The sequence below is a fragment of the Giraffa tippelskirchi genome, chromosome 11 (genome assembly GCF_054371585.1).
Source record: "Giraffa tippelskirchi isolate mGirTip1 chromosome 11, T2T-mGirTip1v1.2.pri, whole genome shotgun sequence".
NCBI lineage: Eukaryota > Metazoa > Chordata > Mammalia > Artiodactyla > Giraffidae > Giraffa > Giraffa tippelskirchi.
In genome coordinates this window covers 49,052,884-49,078,057 of record NC_137285.1, presented here as the reverse complement: position 1 = coordinate 49,078,057, position 25,174 = coordinate 49,052,884, and the positions used below count along the sequence as shown (strand labels likewise).

The window sequence follows — 25,174 nt, the reverse complement described above, 5'->3', positions numbered from 1 at the left end:
TTTTTTAAAATATATTTGCAATAACATTTTGATGAACGCTAAAGGCATGAAAGTGAAGAAGAACTAAAGAGCCTCTTGATGAAAGTCAAAGAGGACAGTGAAAAAGTTGGCTTAAAGCTCAACATTCAGAAAACTAAGATCATGGCATCTGGTCCTATCACTTCATGGGAAATAGATGGGGAAACAGTGGAAACAGTGTCAGACTTTACCTTTTTGGGCTCCCAAATCACAGCAGATGGTGACTGCAGCCATGAAATTAAAAGATGTTTACTCCTTGGAAGGAAAGTTATGACCAACATAGACAGCATATTTAAAAGCAGAGACATTACTTTGCCAACAAAGGTCCATCTAGTCAAGGCTATGGTTTTTCCAGTGGTCATGTATGGATGTGAGAGGTGGACGGTGAAGAAAGCTGAGCGCCGAAGAATTGATGCTTTTGAACTGTGGTGTTGGAGAAGACTCTTGAGAGTCCCTTGGACTACAAGAAGATCCAACCAGTCCATCCTGAAGGAGATCAGTCCTGGGTGTTCATTGGAAGGCCTGATGTTGAAGCTGAAACTCCAATCCTTTGGCCACCTCACGCAAAGAGTTGACTCATTGGAAAAGATCCTAATGCTGGGAAGGATTGGGGGCAGGAGGAGAAGGGGACGACAGAGGATGAGATGGCTGGATGGCCTCACTGACTCGATGGACATGACTTTGGGTAGACTCTGGGAGTTGGTGATAGACAGGGAGGCCTGGCGTGCTGCAGTTCATGGGGTCACAAAGAGTCGGACACGACTGAGAGACTGAACTGAACTGAAAGGCATGAAATATAAATGTCTTTGATAATATGGTCCATTTAATATGGCATCCAGAGGTCTGCCCTGACCTATAAACACTGTCTTAGAATTTGGAGAGTGGACAGACCACTTAGCCTTTAAATGCTCTTCTGTAATGGTCAGCCAGGCTGATACAACGTAGGTAGTTGTAATGTGCTGGTATTCCTGATTGAGGCTAGAATCATAATCTCGGGACCCAGAAGAAGAGTTTGAAAGTCAGTATCCTATTTTTTTCTTTAAATGATAGAGCAAGGCAAAAGCAGACACTTCCTTCGGATGGTCTGATACATGAGCAAGGGCTCCGCTGAGTTTTCAAAGAATACTGTTTAAACAGTCTTTACAAATCAGCTTTATTTGCTAAAGTGATCAACTGATGATATTCCAAGTGAAATGGACACTGCATTTCATTAAGTCAGCACCCTCTTTAAGGAGGAAGTTTAAGCCTGGAGAGGTCCAATGATCTTCTAGATCCTTGCAAATGACTGGAACATGACTTGAACCAGCCTTCAGATTGGAGTCCAGAGAATTTTTCATAATTCTATGAAATCAAGTGAAAACAAACATCAAAGGCAAAACTTCAGAGAAAAGCTTTTTCATAAAGAAAGCTTACACATGTGATGGTATATGTGCATCTTTTTCTTTTCTTGGTTATAGGAATTTGAGGATGGGGCTAAGGGAGACTATGTAAGAGAAGGGAAATTACAGGGTGGGTGAATGAGGGAACTGCTTCTCTTTCTGAGGCAGGTGGCCCCTCAACCATTGCATGTTGTGTTGGGCTTTGTAATACAGTGTATCCCTAAGGAGAGAGCTTGCCTGTGAATCCTTGCAATCTAAGAAAAGGCATTAGCAAATACAAGATAAAGCACAAAAGCTTATTTTTCAGAAGGTTTAACTTTTGAGCTGAAAGATAAAAGATGACGATATCCATTTCTACTGGGACTACAAATCTTGGTGAAGGAACAGCTCAAGGAAAGCAGAGAGAAGCTTGCAGGAAGTTCTGCCATTCTGGGGGCCTTTGTGACCTTTTGCAGGGAAGTGTCAACTGTTCTATGCAGGAGTCTTCATCATCACTTTCTTGATAATGACATATTATCTCTCTTAACTGGCAAGGTGCTTAACCTATCAGCTCTTTTTCTTCTCATCTTCACCTTTCTCTGTGGCTCCTGGCAAGGTGCTTAACCTATCAGCTCTTTTTCTTCTCATCTTCACCTTTCTCTGTGGCTCCATTAAGCTGCTGTGTCTGTCATGTTCTCTGGGGCCTGGCCATGTGAATTTACCATTTTGATTAAAGTCAAGACATAACTATTAGCTCCCCTATCAACCTTACACCTTTCCTGCTAAGAATTTTTCCCTTAATTACCTATATGTAAGATTTGTGGCAGTGAAAAATTATTTTAACTTTTAAAATCAAATATATCCATATGTGCATACCTGTATAATAATTCATAGATAGGCAATTTATGAAACCAATTCATGTACCTTTAATAGGAAGCCAGTATTGAGTCCAAAAATTATCTGAAAGACATGATTTGACTTGTAGCATCTGGAGTAATGATGTCAAAACTATTCAAAAGCACTGGAGCACTTCAGTTGTGTATCAATACATAAAACAAGTAAAAGTGGACTGATCTGGTTGAAGAGAGTGAGAATAGGTTCGCCTACTTACCTATTAGTTAGTATATCTGTGCATGTATGTATGCTAAGTTGCCTCAGTAGTGCCCGACACTATGAAATTCTATGGACTGTAGCCCGCCAGGCTCCTCTGTTCATGGGATTCTCCAGGCAAGAATACTGGAGTGGGTTGGTGTGCCCTCCTCCAAGGGATCTTCCCAACCGAGGGATCAAACCTGCATCTCTTATGTCTCTTGCATCATTAGCCGAATTCTTTACCACTAGTGCTACCTGGGAAGCCCAGTCCTACCAATGACCACCTTCTATTCTGATTCCCGGAGCACCCAACTGGAAGCTAACTATCAAAGTAAAATGATTGCAAATAATTAGACTTGTCATTGTTGGTCACCAATGTTGAAGGCAGCTTTTGGTGGTAGAAGCGGTGGTTCATTTGTCGTGGTTCAATGTCTCCATGTTTACCTGTTCCATTTCTTATCATGCAGCTGGTCAGAAATGTGACTGGATTTGATTTATGAGTTTATAGTAGGAGAAGTGTTGTCAGTTCCTTCTGAGACTCATGTTAATGGCCTGAGGGAATTTTGACTCTCAATTCCCACTTACTATGCCAAAGTGGGTATATTTATTTTACATCACCTTGTTCTTAGTGTAAGAGTATATTTATTAAACATTTGCATTATCTTATATGTGTCCTTGGTCAAAAAAAGGCAATTATACTTTGATCTTTGTTGTATTGGTAGCAACTTTCAGAAGTGCAGGAGATATTATATTTCAAAAGAATGAACAATGGGGTCTATGATTGCTCTGTTTCTGGGAAGTTGTAATAATAATAGAATTTTCACTATTCTAACTTTTTCAAGTGTTTTAATTTATCCTCATCATGTGGGATATTATTTTAAAGACTTTATGTCATATGCTACTCTCTTACAAAACAAAAAATATAAGATAAAAATTAATGAGGACCCATTGGTCTCATAAATTAAATCACTGAGATCTACAAAAAGTCTTGATAAAATGAAGTCCTTCATTCTCTTATTAGTTAGGGTAATGCTAGCTGCTTTAACAAATGAGCCACAGATTTTCAGTGTCTTCAAACAATCAAAAGTTTAATTTTTAAATAATGTAACAGTCCACTGTTGGTATCCCTGGCTGAGGGTGGATTTTATTCCACATATTGATTCTGTGGCCCAGATTCCTTCTTCCACATTGTGATTTTGCCTCTGTATAGATCCTCTGCAACTAGGGAAGTAGGGGTGGGGTGCGGTGGTGGACAAGGCAACCTACTTCTTAACCACTTTGGCCTGCAATCGCCACATCAGTCGACACGGATGAATGAGCCACACTCACCTAGATACTGGAGAGTCTGGGAAATGTCTATCTAGGTAGCTGCTTCTCAGGAATAACTGATACTTTGGAAAGAACACAGAATTGTGATGAGTAGTTCATTTTCTCAGCTGTATGTATCTGAGGGCTTCCCTGATAGCTCAGTTGGTAAAGAATCCGCCTGCATTGCAGGAGATCCCTGTTCGATTGCTGGGTCAGGAAGATCCAGTGGAGAGGGGACAGGCTATGCACTCCAGAATTCTTAGGTTTCCCTTGTTGCTCAGCTGGTAAAGGATCTGCCTGCAATGCAGGAGACCTGAGTTTGATCCCTGGGTTGGGAAGATCCCCTGGAGAAGGGAAAGGCTACCCACTCCAGTATTCTGGCCTAAAGTTGGACACAACTGAGCAACTCTCACTTTCACTTTATGCATCCAAAACTCAGGAACTTGGTTATTTTGAAAAAATGGTTTGCATCACCTTAGAGTACTTTACACAAAATCCCAAGGAAAATATAACGTTTTAAAAAGTATACTGTAAAAACGATATAACAAAAATAAGAATTGAACATTAGTGTGAAATGTAATTTATTGTTATTAAAATATTTTATCTTATGATTTATTTACTAGCTAACATTTTGTAAAAAAACAATTTTGTTTCTATTTTTGTGCACTCAAACTTGCCTACTAATATCTTTACATTCATCCATGATAAATATGGATAACTGTAATACATCTGGAAGACACACTCTAAATCTTGAGAAAATGAGAAAAAATGAGATGCAGACAATGCAAATTTTTTCTTCATATGAAATTCAAGCAAATGAAAATTTACCCTCAAGCTATTTACATTTTGCTGAATAATTTTGTTTAGGCATGAATTTATTCTAATAGTGGGATAAAAAAATCAAGTGTTGTTAGGGCTCAAAATGCTTATACTAATGCTTCTGATTGCTTATTACCCTATGTTTCTGAATTATAAGTTTCCATTTTAGTTCATTTTTCTGTGTGGTTTTGCTGCACTTTTCTCTCTCTTTCATGTATCTGTGTACATTTTTCCTTGAGCCTCCTTCAGCCTGCAGTCTTTTAATCTGTTTCTGTTCATTTCTTACATCTCCCTACAGGTTTCTCTGTCTTCTTTTTGTTTATGGAGTTCTTCATCTGTGGACAATGGAAAATGGTGAGATTTAGATTAGACATCAGTGGTATTGAAATTATCAGCGTCTCAGTGAAAATACCCATAACTTTGCCAGAGTGCAGTAAGAAGCAGAGGGCAGGTATTTAACGCTTGAAGTCAGTGGGATCACCGTGTACCTTTATATGACAATCTGCTTGTCACATCACTGTGTTCAGCCTTGGCCCAGAAATTGTCATTAAGTTAGAATGGGAACCGTGGACCTCTAAGAACGTTTATGAGTAGGGTTATTTATTGAATGTGTTCTTCCTCTTGCTACGTTTTCTCCTTTCAGTGACAACCCTCACCTTCCTCCCAGCTACTTGCTGTCTGCTCAAGTGTGGTTCTCTTAGAGTGATATTAACAGTCCAGTTCCCACTCGTGGTGCACAGCTAGAGATATGATAGCACTAAATGGCAGTGAGACAAGATCACTGAAAACATATAAAGCAACGCATCAGATTCCAGGCATCTGTAATCTAACTGTTTCAAGTCTGGAAAACAATCCAAGAACTCTTCTTTGTAATACAGTCCTTGCTGAAAACAGCAGAACTCACATAGCCAGATATTACAGTTCCATTCTAGAAGGCATCTCTGGAGACTTTGAGATGAGCAAGAATCGGAAATTATGTAAAAATGTGTGAAAGAAGAATCACATGAATGAAACATATAGATTTTCTTTGATATGTACTATTATTTATATTTTGGTTTGTAACATACTAGGAATGAGGAAAAATTAACAGCAGTGGTAATAAACTGAATAATTCTTCAAATTAAATCGGTGGATCAAAAAGGGAGTAGTAAGACATGCTTGAGTCACTTCTGGGTCAGAGCTAGAGAAAGGCTTTCAAGGTCTCCTCAGGGTCCTTATAAAGAAAATGGGAAATATGTATGATTCTAAAATAAGTACTCAGAAGCAAAAAAGTATTTATGATATTAAATATTTTGTGTTGAGATCAGTCATGGCTTTTTTTCAGTTATATAGAAACAGTTTACTAAAAAATTTAAAATTCTGTGAAAAATCCGATTTTCCTTTTTATTTGTATCTCATATTAAGAAGTTTGCTGTTTTCATGCCCTTCTTTTTTTTATTTTTACTTTTTAAATTTTTAATTGGAGGGTAATTGCTTTACAATGCTGTGTTGGTATCGGCCATACAACACCATGAATCAGCTCTAAGTATGCATATGTCCCTTCCCTCTTGAACTTCCCTTCCACCCCCCAACCCCATCCCGCCCTCTAGGTTGTTACACAGCATCAACGCCAGGTGGCGCTCCCCGTGTTATGTAGCAACACTTAGCTTCCCACTAAGTGGAAAGTGCTTAGCTGCTCAGTCTTGTCCGACTCTTTGTAACCCCGTGGACTATAGCCAGGCTCCTCTGTCCATGGGATTTTTCAGACATGAATACTGAGGTGGGTTGCCATTTCCTTCTCCAGAGGATCTTTTCCACCCAGGGGTCGAATCTGTGTCTCCTGTGTTGCCTCCTTGCAGACTGATTCTTTACCTACCAAGCCATCGGGGAAGCCCCAAATTCCCACTAGTTATCTATTTTGCTTATGCTAATGTTCTTGCCCTTCTTAATTTCTCTTTTTTCCCCTCCCTTCTTCCTCCTGAATGACAAATACTTGCATTAAAATATTAATGATTTTTAAATTAAAAAAATGTGAAGAATCAAGCACGTCTCTTAGAAGATTCCAGTATACACAAGAGTAAGTTTTAGCAGAACTGTCATCATGCCCAGCTCCATGGCTCAAAGACACTTTTAGATGCCCGGGGACCAATGAGTTTTGTGGTCCCCAGTGGGTATATCCACAGATGAATGTATGAAACTTACTTTCATTCACATAAATCTCAGAAGATTTTATGCCAGTTATAAAACAGCTTTAGAAATATCCAGAAATTCAAGTGATTACAGAATTACTCAGATGGTCTGAATATCAGAAATCTTTGTGACCTTCAGGTTCCTCAACTCTGAAGAATCAAGCTAGATTTGTTAATTCTGTTTTCATGGCAGGAGTCTTTATAGCCAGTATGAAACTGGAAACAATGATCATTTTTGATGCTCAATCATAGATGCAAAGTGTATTAAAAATGCATCCCATGTTGCATCGTTTGTGATGATTAAGTGCATAGTAAAATATATGTGGCTTAAAATGTGTCACATGGTAACATCAGAAGATATCAGCCTTCTGATCTTTGTATTATAAATAGAGTATGTGTTTGTCAGCATGTAAGGATCCTAGGAACTTTGTACCTAGAGTTCAGCTAGGCACAAAGCAGCCATGTTATCCTGGATGAGATAAATTCTGTGAATGTGGAACTTAGCATTGGAAGATTTAGGTTCAAGATCCAGCTCTCATGCTTACTACTTTTGTGACCTTGGCCTGTCAAGTTGTGTAACCTCTCTGAGCCTTGGTTCCCTTGTTTGAAAATACTGGTATTGCCTCCTATTTTAGTGAGTTTTGGATTTTGTCATTTGTTCATATTCTATTTAATTTCACAAAGGATATGAAATGCCATGCGTGTATTTGGAGATAAAATGTATTTGCCAGCACTTTGTAGATTATACAAATATAATCTACCTGCCACTCCTATTGGGATTATTTAAATTTCTGAGGAAGTCTATCTCTAGAATGAGAGTGCTTCTAAGCAGATGTTCCAGAGGCCTCCATTTAATAATTTCCGGTTACAGATGCCAATTTAAAATAAGCCTAAAACAAAAGACTATCCAACACCTTTTAATTGAAGACTATTTTCAATTAATAAAAATATCAGATTCTCACTTAATTCTTCTCATTAATACATAATTGAAAAGACTTTATCCATCTATCTATCTGTGTATATAGTTTGTTGTTTATTGTTGTTATTTAGTTTCTAAGTCTTGTCTGACTCTTTGCAACCTCATGGACTATAGCCCATAAGAATACTGGAGTGGGTTGCCATATCCTCCTCAGGGGATCTTCCTGATCCAGGGATCAAACCCCGGTCTCCAGTATCTCCTGAATTGGCAGGCAGATTCTTTACCACTGCCATACCTGGGAAGCCAGGTATATAGATAGATAGTTATGACAAAAAAGCTCTTAAGGATTAAGTCTCTTTTCCCAATACATTTGTATCTTGCTAATCATTAAAAAAATGCACAAACATTTGAGAGAGTAGAAGTCATAGGTACAAATCATTTTTATTCAGTTAAAGGCAATGCTTTTGTTGCACTCAAATTGGTGCATACTTCACAGTAACACAGGGGCTTTGAAATATCAGTAGCCTACCCTTTGATTAGCCTATCAGTACCCTTGATTCCTTTTATTATCAAATGCCATTTGCCTTAATCTTGGGTACTGACTGTGCTTATCGGCCCTCTGCATCTAAAGCCTCCAGAAAGATTGCTTCTGTATGACCTAAGAGCTTTTATCAGCTCACCCAGTGGCTCTTAGGCTTTGCTGCTTGAAATCCAGGAGTTACGCACGTGGTACCAAGCCCTTCTGAACAAATGAACTGTTTTCCTCGGTAAATGATCGTTGTTTATGCCAAGGCAGCCACAGCCTCCTCTCCTTCCCTTTGTGAAAGTGAAATGGAACCTTAAGGATGGAAGCTAGTGGCTAACTGGTCTCATCCTCTCCAATTCCCATGGCTTAATTTTACCTCAAGAGGAATTACTGGGCTTATTGTGAATTGCTGCAAGGTTAGGCCCTTTTCCTCTTTTATCCTATAGTTTAAACTCCTTTGATTTTTTCCCCCCTCTGGTATCTATACAGTGTATTTGGCTAATAGTAAAACAACTGTTAATAATCTATTTCAAATTATCTGATATGTATTCTTACTTTTCCTCCTTTTCTGTAAGAGTTGTCTAGGGAAGTTTATTCAGTGAGCTTTTGTTTTTTTAAAATTAAGGAGGAACCAGTATTTCCTAAATATTGAGACTTTTGAAAACATTTACTAGACATTATAGTTCACATAAGACAGAAAAACTACAGTTTTTCTGAAGTATAGCTCTTAAGAACTATAATGTTTCATAATTTATAAAAATCCTGGAATAAGTCTTTTCCCTTCCTTCGTACTACATGAAATTGCATTTTCAGTGAATACATGAAGAATACAGCCATGATAAGTGCTTTCCAATGAACATTATACATATTCAATAGTTATGATTTCTCTGAAAATTGAGTTTGAAGACCCACATACCTGAGGCAGAATATTCTTTAGTGGTTTTAAGTGCTTTGACTTCAAGGTAGGCTAGATCTGTGGCTGAATTCTGGGGTTCCACTTATCAGCTCTGTATCCTGAACAGTTCTTTAAGACTTCATTTACTCATATATAAAATGGTGATGATGCTCCTAAATCACAGAATTTTCCAAGGATAAAATGAGACAAATATGTAAAGTAGGGGGTACATAGCAGAGTTGCTGCTGCTGTTTTTGTTATTGACAAGTTGAGGAAGGAAAAAAACAAAGGGAAACTAACCTGGAAACTTCCATTTATTTTAAGGTCCCTTCTGCTGGAGTCAGTTTAGAAATCCCCCCTCAGAAAGACTGTAATCTCTGGGCAGGAAACAGGGAGGGTGCCTTGGGAGGCTAGGTTCTCTGCTGGGAGAGCCACCATCAAATTTCAGACTCACTTCTCTCAGCTCTTTGGCAGCGTCATGTGATTGACAGTACTACCTGTCCTGGACAGGTTAGGTGACTTCACTTAATAATAAATCACTTCACTTTTTATTAGCAGAGCCTTCGCATTTCTTAATCCTCTTGCGAGGAATCTCTAGAGAGTCTCTCCCTCTCTGCTTCCCTCCTCCACAGAAAGAACTCAGAACCCCATTTGGGATGTTATAGAAACTTAGGGATTCAAATTTTAAGGAATACAGTGAGTGGTTGAAAAGCTGCCTATTTACCTTCGTGCTCAGCTTCTTCCACCTTTGCATTGATCTGCCACCTCTCTTTCAAAGAAACAGCCATCCTTGTGTGCTAAGTCACTTCAGTTGTGTCCTACTCTTGGCGACCCCATGGACTGTAGCCTGCCAGGCTCCTCTTACATGGGCTTCTCCAGGCAAGATTACTGGAGTGGGTTGCCATGCCCTCCTCCAGGGGATCTTCCCCACCCTAGGATCAAATCCATATCTCTTATATCTCCTGTATTGGACGACAGGTTCTTTACCACTAGTGCCACCAGGGAAGCACCCAAAGAAACAGGATTCATCTTTAATTTGCCCTATGCCATTACCCCTCTGGTTTGTACTGGCCCAGTGATTTCCTTTGCTTACACTTAGCATTTATCAATCACAACGAGCAATGAATGTTATGGTGTGAGCAGCAAATTCCATAGGACCCTGTTCATGCTGGGGAAGGGGAACATCTCCTTTCCTGTTAGGATGCCAGGATTTCAGAGGTCAGTGTGTTTCTCCATCAAGGCTTAAGGCTTTGGGGCTCAGTGGAAGTGTCAGGCTCCAAGCACCATAATGAATGGCAGTTGCTGACTGGCTGGGTTTGCCTGTTCTCAACAGGGGATAGAGAATTCAGCTTAATGAGCTGGGACTTCGCATGCTCAACACACCCAGCTTGGGGAGTGAGGCAGACTGTGCCTCTTTTTCTTCCTGTTTTCAGAACTGTATTTTCATCTTGGAAGAAATTATATGGAGGTCTTCATTAGTGGCATCCAGCAGGGTTAAGGCTCCATGAGGGCTGATAAGTTCTGTGGCTAAAAAACCCATCAGCCTTTGTGCGGGGAGCTGAAGGTTTAAGTTGCTTGAACCAGAAAGAGTCTGAAGAGGTGATTATGTTAAGCAAGTAATGTGTATCGGTAACATGGAATCAAATTATTAGGGTCAGTAACTTCCTGGCTTTCCAAGTGCATTAAATGAAGACATAACATTGCATTTGTGCCGGATGCTTCATAATGCTACGTGGTGTCAGTGCTGTCCGGTCATATGTACTTCACAGCATGTCACCTCTAATTTCATGGGATTATCTGTGCTATGGCTTTAATAGATACTCATGATCTTGAGCTTCCTTTGAACTCACAGCAGGGCAGTGCAAAGCCATTATTGGAAGCACTTTTTGGCTTTTTGTGTTATGTACAAAATTATTATTGCCATCATTTAGAAAGGTAGATATATCCTGTTCCCATGCTTCCAATACTGTACACTTATTTGATGGCAAGGAGAATTACTGAAGGGGAAAACACTAATGCAAAAGACCTTTTTGGAAATTAGTTTTAGAAATGTTGACAAGCCAAATAAATTAATATTTGAAAGGCATTTGAAAGGCCAGTGGATCTCAAAGTGTGGTACCCTGGCCAGCAGCATCAGAATCACCCAGGGAGATGTTACAAATGCAAATCCTCCTGAATCAGAAATTCTTGAAGTGGGTGGGCTCAGCAATCTGTGTTTTAACAAGCCTTCCAGGTGATGCATGCTCAAGTGTGTGAAACACTGCTCTAAGATTTATGGAGTAAAAGAATGGGACAGACCCATATGTCCTGGGGCAGAGCAGTAGACAAGACAAATGTAGTATCTCCCCTCGTGGACCTTATTAAATTACAAAGGACTATGTGGTACTTCACCCAGATGAAATGTTTATACATACCCAACAGAGCCTGTAATTATCCATAGTATTTTATTTTTTGCTTTGAATGAGTCTGTTATTTTCTTTGGTCTCAGAGAAATGACTAACAAAAGATGACTAATAAGCAATTCCTTTGTGCATTTCAGAACCATCCCCCTTGCAATATGTATATCCATGGCCATTGTCACTGTTGGCTACGTGCTAACAAACGTGGCCTACTTCACAACAATTAGTGCCGAGGAACTGATGCTTTCAAATGCAGTGGCAGTGGTAAGTCTAAGTTGGGCTAATGCCAGTTTGCATTTAGGCTAATGAATTGATGCATTTCCCTCCAGTTGAAAGTGTTTTGGTAATTTAGTAATTTTTTTGAACTGGATGATAATGAATGTTTTAAAAATTTAGGGCATACCTTAGCATATGCCATTTAACTAAGCTACAGCTATAGCTACAGCTGTAGCCATTGCTAGAACTACAATCCTATACGATTTCTGTATTATTAATTTCATGTAAAATATGTCCACATATACCAGCTTGAAAGCACGTTTCCACACATACACGTTGAATAGAAGACATTATTCTTCCAATGTGTCTTTAAGGACAGGTGGGTAGTTACTGAGTTTAAATTAATTCATTTTGGAGATATGCAAATTGCAATTTATTCTGTACTCTTTCCTGTTTAGACACTTTTCAAATGCTAACTTAAAATCTTTTCCCCAAAGTATCACTTTCGAATTTCCAAGTAGACCATATGCATTTGTTTTTTTCCCTAGTATATATATCCTTTGAATACTAGCTCCTAGGATATTATTAATTTGGAGAAATAGAGTTATTCAAAGTTAAACAGATGTCATTTTTTATTGTACTTCTCAGAATATCACAGAAGCTAATGTGTATTTTAACTCCTAAAGAAGTGGATACTTATAATTTCACAGCATTTTGCAAAATTTATTTGACTTCAAGACCGTCTTTTGCTTCCAGAGGTCATGTTATGGGACTGCTCTTCTGTGACACAGACTTTTTGGTATAAAAACTTAGCTAGTAAGAGAGCACTCATTCATGACCTTGTAACAATGAAGGGTGGAAAAAAAGAGCTTTCCACCACTGGATGTCAGTTCCTTTTAAAATAGTCACTATTACCTCATAATAATCATCCACAGGGAACATCCACAGGGAACAAATTATCCCATTTCATGTGAACCTATGTACGAGTTCACTGTATTAAAGAAGACTTTGCCCATTGCTGTAACTTCTACCAGACAACCAAATGCACAGAGCTTCCTGATGGCAGGTCGTCATCTCATCTTACTAGACAAAGGGCAGCACTTAGGCTCTGAGCGTAATGTGGTCCATTAATTACACAGCGCCAGCTGCTCAAGGACAAGTAAAGAATCCCACCTCTTTTTTTTTTTTTTTTTAATATATCCTTCGTGAAAATGTGCAGTCTTGCACATGCCATAGAATAAAAGGAAATGTCATAAACTTCATTTCTCTTTTATATTTTCTGTGACTTGATTTCCTCAGACTTCTATTGGTATTCTAACCATTTAATAAGAAACTACAGAAGGAATTGGCAGGTACCTGAGAGGCTGGGATTGACTTGATAAACAGAGATGCAGCTGATGTGATTTTTCTGGGGCAAAGATTTTCAGAACTGTTCTTATCCATGACACACGTATTAAGTCATCACTTATTTTTCATCACACTTCTAAGTCATAACACTAGGATCGGTATATGAAATAAGTATCTGCAACACTTCTCAGTCTACCTTTGTACTTTACTATAAACATGTGGCTTTCCAGACTAAAGAGAAGGTATCATACAGAAGGATTTCTGTCTCAAAAAGGAGAAATTCTGAATTGAGCTTTTTTTACTTACCAGAGTCAGAGACAATAGATATCATAGTTGATAGATTTGACAAATGGATCACTGCTTTTTGAAGATAGAGGAAAGGTGCCTGTTTAGACCGTTGTCCATAGTTTTGTAGCAAGCAAGGCTACCTGCCTTTGATTATTATCCTAAGAGGTTAGTCTGCCCCTAACCCAAAAGAAGGATTGTAAAACACACACGTATCACCAGGTGAACAGAGAGTCATGGAGCGAGTTTGGCCTAAACTGTTTCATTTTATTCTACTTACTGGCAAAGCATTAATTTGCTCCCTTCTGCCTTTCACTAGACCTTTTCTGAGCGGCTCCTGGGAAATTTCTCATTAGCAGTTCCGATCTTTGTTGCCCTCTCCTGCTTTGGCTCCATGAATGGTGGTGTGTTTGCTGTCTCCAGGTGAGTGAGTTCAAGCATTTCTAGCAAGGCATTTCTGTTTTTGAGATGGGATGTGATAAGGATAAGTTTAAGAAGAAAAGAAATAGTGTCTCCAAACCTGTTGTTTTTAAACGGACACATGAGATTGAAATCTTTCTCAGCACGTCCTACTCTGTCCATTAGAGGGCACTGCTTGTCTGCGCATAGCCTACTCTGAAGCCAGGCATCAAGGGTTTTTTTGATGTATGTCTATGACAGCAGCATTTTATTTCTGATGATAAAATCTTTGGTTTCTGTAAAGAAAAGGTGACAAGAAAAAAAAAGTAAAGTAATAGACACAAGAAATCATCATCCCACCCTCTGCATCCCTTTTGTTTTGTTTCATCTAGAAATCCCTTTTGATTTAATATGATGAAAATCCAATCAGATAAATAGGAATGTTTGGTGTGTGTGTGTGTGTGTGTTGTGTTGGATTGACAGCACACAGGTAATAATAGGAATCTAGAACTAAATTCCCCACCAGCTATGTATATGGGGGCAGACCTGTACTAAGTCGGATGTTGCAATTGTTTCTCCTCAAGGAATCATATTTATAAAATTCAAAATCTGATTTCTCATAATGTACTCTACTTTAAAAAACAAAACCTAAGTAATCACCATTTGGTGCAAAGAAGATGCAAGTTTTCTCTTAGCTTTCTGGATTTTCCCCCTTGGAAATGATCAATTATACATTTTTCTCCCATCAGGTTATTCTATGTTGCATCCCGGGAGGGTCACCTTCCAGAAATCCTCTCCATGATTCACATCCGGAAGCACACTCCTCTGCCAGCTGTTATTGTTTTGGTAATGCATATTAACATGTTATCTAGATATAACCGCAAAGGACAGGTTAGTAAGGAGGATTTCTTTCTGTTCTCATTCATCTCTAAATTGGCTCTCTTTGTATCATGTGGGGTTAGAGAAGCAGGATGTTTTCCATTGCTTCCCTTTATCCAGTGTGCTGTGCTGTGCTTAGTGGCTCAGTTGTGTCCAACTCTTTGTGACCCCATGGACTGTAGTCCTCCAGTCTCCTCTGTTCATGGAAATTCTCCAGGCAAGAATACAGGAATGGGTTCCATGCCCTTCTCCAGGAGATCTTCCCAACCCAGAGATTGAACCCAGGTTTCCCACATTGTAGGCGGATTCTTTACCATCTGAGCCATCAGGGAAGCCCAAGAACGCTGGAGTGGGTAGCCTATCCCTTCTCCAGGGGATCTTCCCAACCCAGGGATGGAACCGGGGTCTCCTGCATTGCAGGCAGATTCTTTATCAATCCTGATGCATATATGATGCAATAACCAAATCACTTCTCTTTCACCTTTGTAAAAATTTGTGAAATGGAAGGGAAATGATTACCTGGGCTTTTGGCAATAACTTAGAGCCTTCGCAGAAAATGGTATAGAGTAAAAAGTCCCAATTCTACTTATTGAAAGTGGAGCTAAAAGCTACGGTCCACAAATATCCAGATGTCTCATCAGAGACCCCCTATGATGAAATGCATACAAATGTATAGAAAAAGTCAATGAAATCCTAGACACTGCAGTGATTCTGTGCTTAAAAGTGAGACTTTTGAGGGCAGCCTAAAGGGAAAAAATAAACACACCACAATTTAAACTTGAGCTGTAGAATTCTTTATGTAGAGAAAAATATTTGCAAAATGTGGGATACAGAAGACTGGAAGGTGTGCAAGTCCTCAAATCCTCATTGGCAATGTTATATTCCTTTTTATTTACAATTTTGTAACATTTTTCTCTGATGGAATCTGCTGTCAGGAGCACCGTAGAATGCCTTGAAACACCTTTTTTTTCCCCATGAATTTCATTTGTTTCAAAATGTCTCCTTGAAATTTCTTTGTCAAGTGTGTTTACTCTCTGTGTGACATCTGGAAGTTTACCTCACTTTGGGAACAGAATGTATTTATTCGGTGAAGAGGGTTTTTTCCCTTTAAGCTTCCGCTATCAGTCATGCCGTCCTTGGTATGAGCAGCTGGAGAGACTTGCTATGCTGATCTCTGCGCTTCATTCTTTTCTGTGGTCTTGAGGGTCACACGTGGCAGGCACATGGGGAAAGGCAGTGTGGGGGAAAGAAAGGTCATGTTTTGCATTCAGGAGACCACACAGTCCCCTAGAAGTGGCTGTCTTTCCTGTGTGTGCATAGCCAGGAGCTCACCAGACGCCATTCACAGAGCTTTCTGTCAATTTTTGTATTGGATGCACTTTTAATTTTTATTGTTAGTTATTAACCATCTCTGCCCTCTGGATCTTTAAATTTTGAGTTATTGAGTGTCCTGTGTTTTACTCTTGGAAAACATTCTCTAAATGAAAAACAACGAAAAATAACACATCCATATGTATGTGTACGTGGGAGTAAAGAGTAAGATATAGCTAGGAGGGTAGTAGAGTATAGATTTTAATCATGATGCTAGTTTATCTTTAGAAATCGTCATTTGGAAAATACAATAATACTGTGTAGTGGTGGTATTGCTTGTTTTCGTATTTGTTCCCTTTTAACTCACTGAGTGTGATTTTTCTCTTCCTTTTCCCAGCACCCTTTGACAATGATAATGCTCTTCTCTGGAGACCTCTACAGTCTTCTGAATTTCCTCAGTTTTGCCAGGTGGCTTTTTATTGGGCTAGCAGTTGCTGGGCTGATTTATCTTCGATACAAACGCCCAGATATGCATCGTCCTTTCAAGGTAACCTCAGCAGTCTTCATGGGTTTACATAAATCTTCCTCCTAATATCTGGCCCTCTCTTTGTCATAACGTGATGATGAGGAGCTTGGGCAGAGGGCAGAATCCTCTAAAATAAAAGATTTAACTCTTGCAGGTAATGCCTTCATATGGGATTTATTTTAGTTTTGAAAAATAGTTGATTAGCTTGTTTGTGATGTACTGAGGTTTGTATGTCACACTTTTGAAAAGGGGTATTAATATTAAATGGTTGTTACGTTGATTTTTGATTAGTGTGCCTAATGTTCTGACACATTCGAAGTATAGACTAATCTTTTATGCTGAATAGTTGTGGACAATCATGCTGAGAAAGAGGGAGGCAAATACATATGAAATCATCACTAATTAAAACTCTAAAAAGGAATTATTGTTATTTAGTGACTAAATCATGTCTGACTCTTTGTGACCCCATGGACTGTAGCCTGCCAGGCTCCTCTGTCCATAGGATTTTCCAGGCAAGAATACTGGAGTGGAATGCCATTTCCTTCTCCAGAGAGTCTTCTGAGTCAGGGATTAAAACTGCTTCTCTTGCATCTCCTGCATTGGCAGGCCGATTCTTTACCACTAGCACTACTAGGGAAGCCTCTAAAAAGGATGCTACTTTTCAAAAAAGGGATTTTGAATATTTTTGAATGTTATGACTTGTTACATCACCGCTTTTCCGAATCACGCACTCCAGAAGGAATAGAGATGTAAAATACGTAAGAAAGTAAAGCTGTGTGAATTTACCACTTAATAGAATGTCCATTTACCATAATGAAGCATTTCCTTTTGGGAAGGCTGACGAATATGCTTCTTATCTCCTTCAGCCTTGAATGTTCATGGATTGATTTGAACTCGCTATGTATTTGCTTTTAAGAAATAACACAGATAATGTTGTCCATCATGTTGCCAGAATTTGTTTCTGATTATATTCATTACCTAATGCTGGCGACATCTTTATTAGTGGTTGAATAGGAGTTGGCCTATTTTATCCCTGTCAGGTCGTATTGTGAATCTCCAACAGAAAATCAATATGCACTGAAAGGTTTTAACATGTAACAAGCAGCCTGTGCTCCTGGCTCTACATCAAAGTGGATTCTAATCATAATTATCAAAGAAGCAATCTTTTACAATCAGAAACATAAATCATAATGGTACTTAACTAGTAAAATAATTCAAACAGAACATCTCTAATGAAACACACTTATTTATCCTTAGATTTCGTTCTACCCAAAGATTTATTTTTAATTTAAAGGAGTGGTTTTAAATCAGTATCTGCTCTGTGCCCTAGTCAAGAGATTTTCGTAGAAAGGTAAGTAGGGTGGTGCCTGTTACCTGGTGGCATGATCAAAGTGTGTCACCTGATCACATGACTGACATGCTCAACTTGAATCTACCTTCTGTCTCTTGAGCCACGTTTGAAGTGCTTTTCTTTTTTGCTATGTTCCAGGTGCCGCTGTTCATCCCAGCTTTGTTTTCCTTCACGTGTCTCTTCATGGTCGCCCTTTCCCTTTATTCAGACCCATTTAGTACAGGGATTGGCTTCATCATCACTCTGACTGGGGTTCCTGCCTACTATCTCTTTATTATATGGGACAAGAAACCCAAGTGGTTCAGAAGAATGTCAGGTAAGACTTTTAAGCAGTTTTAGGATCTTTGAGAGACTGTGTTGTAGAAACCCCATCTCTGTGTACATATATAATACACACCTTAAAGTTTGAAAATACAACTTGGGAAACTGCTAGTTTGAATATATTACTGCATTCTAATCAGAACTTGAAGAAGAAAAGGCAGGAAGGATATTTAGGGTAGAGTCATTGAATCCTTTGAGGTTATTTAGTGTGATTTTCTTTAATCACTTCTTAGGAGAACCAATTTTTGCATAGAATTTTTATCAGCAGTACTATAAACAGCCTAATTGTTCTACTGAATCCCTCACTTACCTAATTGTTTTTTTTCCTGGACTGAATGTAGTTTATTGATTCTATATGATAACACACTACTTAATGAGTGGTGTGAGATTTGGTGGGGGGTCAGGTAGAGCCTGAAAAGTTCTTAAGTATCATGATTTCTTTTATTATAACACTGCCAAACTGGTAAATCATGGAGAGTCATAGGAACAGCAAGAATGATCAAGAAAAGAGCAGCTGACAATTATTGAGTGATTTCTATGTGTTTATATATATATATATATATATATATATATATATATATATATATATATATATAACTGTATTTAATCCTTATATCAACTTTCTGAGCTACAAAAAAGTTATCCTTATTTTATAGATTTTGAGTTATGGTATGGAAGAATCCATGTAACTTGTTCCAAGTCATGAAGATATTAAGTAGAAGACCTAGAATTCCAACTTGGGCAGATTTGTACTTTACAAAAGTCATCCTGATTCTCATCAGGACAGTGGAGGATGGAATGCAGAGCATGAGGCTGAAGACATTCTCAAGAGTAGAGATTAGCGGTTATCACAGTAATCTTGATAGAACTGAGAAAAGTCTGAATGCAGGTGATGTTGGCAGGGTCCAAAGGAAAATGAAAGATATTAAAGATGAAAAATCAACAGAGCTTGTTGACCAGATGTGTTGAGGGAGGAGAAAATACAGTAAATCAGTAGGTAGGAAGAGTACTTAGAAATAGCCTCTGCCAAAAGCCATCAAAAACCTAACCCTCTGTCAGGGGCTGGGAGGTTCTCTCTCATATCATCATCTCTTTCATTCCTCCACAAGATCCATGTGTGAATTTGTTGATTTCTATACCCAGATGGGACAACCAGAATGCGGGGAGATGTAGCATTTTTTTTAATTTATTTCTTTTTGACTGAAGGATAATTGCTTTACAATATTGTATTGGTTTCTGCCATACGTCAACAGGAATGGGATGTTGTACATTAGGTACACACATGTCCTCCTTCTCTTGAACCTCCTTTCCACCTCTTCCCACCCCTCTAGGTTGTTACAGAGTCCTAGTTTGAGTTCTCTGAATCACACAGCAAATTCTTTCTGGCCATCTATTTTACATATGGTAGTGTATATGTTTTCATGTTATTAAGCTGGGATTTGAACCCATAGCTGCTAGACTTCAAATTCATGCTCTTTTTATATTGAGTGCTTGGGGGAAGAGAGAAAGAAGTAAAAGATATATCCAGAGGAGCAAATGTGTTCTTGCTGGTGAGTTTAGAAATCCTCTTTTGTTCTTCTCATTCATTTTAATTTACTTACTTTACCATCATTAATTTTTTAAAACCCCGTGAAAAGTTCAGGGAGAGTTCTGGTGAAATTATTAATAAATAATGTCAGTGTTACTAAATATAAAAAAGCAAACAACAACTTTGTGTACATTTTACATCTCTACTGTGCTGCACAAACTCATTTAGAAGCTAGTCCTTTAACATAGACTTCAGCTACTACCTTTTATTAGCTTGATATTTGATATCTTTAGACCTTATACTACTATTTATACCTGCATTTTGTTTCCTAGCTGGCAAAACTCTTCCCCAAAGAAGTGTTACTATAAAAGTTTGGTTCTTCAAGGCTAACACGGGAACACTGGTTGCCTAGCAGTGTATTTAGTCCTTGTTTCTTGTCAGATCACCCTAGTTTTCTGTAGAATAGCTTTAGTAAAGTTTTCTCTGCTGTAGGCAGTAAATATAGAGCTTTTTCTGAAAAAAAATCCAAGTCTTGTTACACAATATTTACCGTTAGGGTTGCTCGTTATTAATTTCAGAGTAGATGAGTATTCTCCACTGGGAGGTCTTTGTCCATTTCAGAGTAACTAGCTAAAGACAATTAAAACCCCTGAGCAAGGAAAACCTTGAGAATTTTAGGAAGAGCAGGTTGCCTTAGAGTTGAACAATGAGAGAGATTACCACGAGAGAAGGAGTTCCTTTTACTTGCCCTATTTAATAAACATCTTGTCCCTCCTATTTGTAGTTAGCCAACGCTAACAAAGCTTTCCTTCTGCTAACATGTACGTATTTTCTTTCCTTTCTTTGCTGGTGCATATTAACTACTGATTTTCCTGCTTGCTCCTGCTTTGATGTTTTTCCGAGCTCGTGTAATTTTGAAATTTTCTGTTATTTTTCTGTCTCGAATAGCATTTTGAACATCTCCAAGGACTCTGAATGTAGTGTTAGCCATTTGTGGAAGTAGCAGCAAGTAGTAGTTGGTTCTCAACAACGCCATTGAGTCTTACCAGGGAGCGTGGCAAATCTGCCTCTAAACTGCGATCATTGTAACCCTTTATCTTTATAGCTGCCTTGAAAGTGAGTCTGCAGAAAGCAACAATCCTCCGTAATTTTGTTTGATTTTCCTCTTAGGCAGCATTCTTGTAGTAAAATAAAGAAAGTTCATAATATTTATTGCGGCTGTAGCAAGTATTTTCCTAGCCTTTGGCCAAAACAAAACACTCACACAGACAACACAGCAGAGTCTGAACCACTGTCTCACCTCCTCTCCCAGCTGTTTGTGTTTGGGGCGGGAGAAACTCAGTGTGAACCCAGAGGCCAGAGAGCCTCTGCTTGGTGCCCTGTGTACAGATTTAACATCAGATTGTTCTGTTGGGGAACATTCTTTAGCCTTGATACCATCACTTATTTTCACCCAAATATACATGAACAGATTAGCCCTGTGAAATGATAGTTTATCAAAATATATCTTACCAAAGGTGCTTCCATTTAAAAACAAACAAAAAAAAAGAGGTCGCTGGAACAGCATTCAGAAAACAGGGCGATAGACTGCTGAGTTCAGATAGCCAGGGAACTTCAGAACCAGAGGAGCTGAGTTTCAGAAATTTGATGAATTTCTGTGGCCACAGGATGCCAGTATTGAACCACGTTTTGTTTGACAGCGTTCCTGGGATGAGAAGAAAAAAAAACGTGCTCTTAAGGGAACAGTCGGATGTGCAGAGAGCTTTTTTCCGCCATCTGTGACGGAGTGTTTAATTCTTCTGGATCTTTATTTATTTATTTATAGAGGCACGAACTACTCACCCAAGGAAAAGGGAGCAGATACCCCACTGAGGTAGTGAAATTCATGGAGCTAGCTAGAGCTGGCAAACCCCAGCCAGGCTTCCCTGCAGCCCTTTTACTTGGCTGCCTCTCTTTATCAGTCAAACCTCATCCCAGCTGAGAGTGAATGGGATGACTGGAAGCTGATTCTTCTGGCTCCCGGCATGATGTGGAAGACAGCTGTATTTAAACAGAATCTTGAATTACAGAGGGTCACACTGGGCAGCACCAGCAGAGTGACTGTAGCCCATCATAGTGGACAGTGATTTTGCAAAATCAGAGTCCTAAGAGCATAGTCTGCATACAGTGTGTCGTGATCAGTTTGTTTATGGTATTTCACTGAAAGCTGCTACATGCATTTGACAGACTCTTCATGAAACCTGCAGTGCAAGCTTTTCAATGAGTTTAAGCTTGTCTACATTCCTTAGGAGGTCAAACCATCTTCACCGTAAGGGTAAAATGAAGCCAGGCCTGTGAAAGGGTTTTGAAGGCTTTTCAAAAAAACATAAATACTGTTATTCTTATTATGATTTCTGGGAAAGCTTGGTTTTGTGCCAATACTTCAATAGGCTTATTCACATTTGGCTGTAGCTCCCATGCTTGTACCAGGCATGATTGGGTAAATCAGATTTACAGGGTCAGAAGTTGTTTCATCTGATTTCAAAAACAATTACTGAACATGAAAGGCAAAGCTAAAAATCCTACAATTGCTATTTGGTCTTACATAACTAAAAATATCAAATGCAGACTCAGTGGCTCAACTTTATTTAAAGAAATATTGTGGGACTGATTATCCCGAAAGCCAAAGACCTTATACGGGTAGGGATGCAGTTGGAGGCCACGGGCCTGCAGCTTTCCTGGACAATCAGGAAGCTTCCTTGGAGTCTTGCTTGGGTCTGCAGAGCTCCGCTGTCTGGCCTCACGGATGTGGATGACCTAGAGAAAGTTGGTAGGACTCCAGCAGCTACTCAGAGCCCGAATCAGTCACTCTTCTCAAACCTCCATTATGATGAGGATTATTCAAATCTCAAGGGCTTCCCCAGTGGCTCAGTGATAAAGAATTCACCTGCAATGCAGGAGACACAAGAGACCTGGGTTCTATCCCTGGATTGGGAAGATCCCCTGGAGTAGGAAATGGCAACACACTCCAGTATTCTTGCCTGGAAAACCCCATGGACAAAGGAACCTGGTGGGCTACAGTCTGTAGGGTTGCAAAGAGTCAGACACAACTAAAGGGACTTAGCACACTTGCGTGTACCACCTTCCCAAGACCCCTAAAGAGAGCATAGGAAAGCCACAGGAGGGACTGTCAACAGAGCTGATTGAATAGGGAGGCAAAGAAAGAACTGTGTGTAGAACCAGAAGAAGGATTTTTCCGCCTTAATGTGCTACTGAATAGAGGATCCAGACTGAGTTTCTGGGAAGGAGAGTGTCACAGGAGAGAAGCAACAGGGCCTTTTAAGTTGTTCTCCCTGTGTTGGGAACACATGCCGCATTGGGACAAGAGTTGGTAAGATGTCTAAGAAAGCCAAGGGCTAAGGGCTCCAGAATACAGAGGTACACTTTGGGAAAAGGCTTTTGTTTTGGGCATGGAGGAGCAGATGCTGCAGAAAAAAGATGGTTGTTAAAAAAAAGAAAAAAAAAACCTCAGTAGACAAATTCATGAGTAGTCACACAACACACACACACACACATGCACACACATACAAGAATGGCAGTTTTTGTGGAGACTAGTTCGGGTAGGTACCGCAGGACTTCTCCAGAGAGGAAGGCTGAGCATACCAGCATAACCCCACTGCTTTGCATCTGGCCATGGCAGACCTCTTGTTATTTCAAACCATTCGTTAGTCCTAGTTTCATCTCTGCCTACAAAAGCCACATCTCCCTTACTGTTATTGATTGATATTTACTTTTCCATAGTCTGTTTTTCTAGGATAATTTCCTTTTTCTGTAAACGTGAGCTTTAACTGCTCTTGAGTGCCCCCCCTGTGCTCCACATACATCTCAATGTCAAGAGTGGGCTGTGACAAAACAGAACTCATTCGGGAAGCATGTACATAAGAGTTTACCATTTACCAGGATGGTGCTGGCTCCTTTGTAATGAATGTATATTATAAATATTAGTGTGCTGAGGAAAACAACTTTGGGGAACATCATTATAAAATAAAGGGTGAAAAAACATACTGGTTTTAGTGGCATTAAATATTGCCTGTAAGAGACTGTTACAGGTGACAAGTCATAAAAGAGGAGAAAGATGACCAGTCTGGATGAGAGATGATGTGGGTCTGAAACCTCAAGACACTAGGATCCAGGGGCTTTAGAACTAGTAGTAGTTTGAAGAGGGTCTTTGGGGACTGATTACAGTGATGAGAAGTGGACAAGAACTAATATCTCAGGAAAGTAGAGTCACACAGTTCTAAGATAAAATGACCTTAGAAATCGCCTAGCCCAGTGGTGCCTACATTTTAGTGTCTTATCAGAATCACAGGTTTCTGGGCCCCACCTTCAGTTTCTGATTCAGTAGGTCTAGGATGGGATTTGAAAAGTTGTATTTCTAATATCTCAGGTGATTCTAATGTTGCTTGTCTGAGGATTAAACTTTGAGAACCACTGATCTAGTCCAAGTCCCTCATACTTCTTTATTTATTAGTTTTAGCTTTTTCATTAAGATGTGATTGACCCATAACATTGTATAAGTTTAAGATATAAGATTTGTTGATTTGATATATTTATATATTGCAATATATACAGTGGTAGCTTTAGCTAGTGTCTTTATCATGCTAAACATCTTTATCATTTGTTGTTGTTGAGAAAAGTAAGATTTAGTCTCTTAGCAACTTTTATAACACAGTATTGTTGACTTGTAATCTTTAGAATTTATTTATTTATTAGTTGTACATTTGTACCCTTAAATGACATCTCTTTAATTTCCCCCCCCCCCAGCCCCTGGTAACCACTCTCTGTTTTCACAAGTTCAGTTTTTTTTTAGATTCCACATAGCAGTGATGTGATATATAGTATTTGTCTTTGTCTTACTTACGTCACTTAGCATATGTCTTCCAGATCCCCCATGTTGTTGCAAATGGCAGAATTTCTTCCTTTCTCATGGCTGAATAATATTCCAGATGTGATGTGTATACCACATCTTCTCTATCCACTCATCTGTTGATAGTCGCTTAAGTTGTTTCCTTATCTTGGCTACTGTGAATAATGCTGCAGTGAACATAAGTGTGCAGACTTCCTTTTGAGATATTAATTTCAATTCCTTTGAGTACATACTCAAGGGTAGAATTGCTGGATCATACTGTAGTTCAAATTGTAGTTTTTTTGAGGAGCCACTGTTCTGTTTTCCACATTGGTTTACATCCCTTTACATTTCCACATTGATTTAGATTCCTGTAAACAGTGTATAAAGGTTTCTTTTCCTCCATGTCCTCATCATTTATTATCTCTTTTCTTTTTGGTAAAAAACCTTTCTTGTGCTAAGGTGACGATGTTCCCTTATGAGGTTCTGAGTTTCATTTCTGTGATGATTACTGATGTTGAATACCTTTACATACACCTCTTGGGCATTTGTTTACCTTCTTTGGAAAAATATCTATTCAGGTCCTTCACCAATTTTTAAATTGGATTATTTTCCTTTTTGCTA

General features: G+C 39.0%; 1 protein-coding gene across 2 annotated transcripts in view; it reads left to right on the top strand.

Moving 5' to 3' along the window:
* SLC7A11 (solute carrier family 7 member 11) overlaps window positions 1-25,174 on the top strand; it is a 979,966-nt gene that overhangs the window by 714,112 nt on the left and 240,680 nt on the right. For both annotated transcript variants that reach the window (XM_081540538.1, XM_081540539.1), the window contains exons 7-11: window positions 11,643-11,766; window positions 13,670-13,773; window positions 14,499-14,595; window positions 16,337-16,486; window positions 17,955-18,132. In XM_081540538.1, the coding sequence (XP_081396664.1) occupies window positions 11,643-11,766; window positions 13,670-13,773; window positions 14,499-14,595; window positions 16,337-16,486; window positions 17,955-18,132 (653 nt within the window). The remainder of the gene's footprint in view (window positions 1-11,642; window positions 11,767-13,669; window positions 13,774-14,498; window positions 14,596-16,336; window positions 16,487-17,954; window positions 18,133-25,174) is intronic.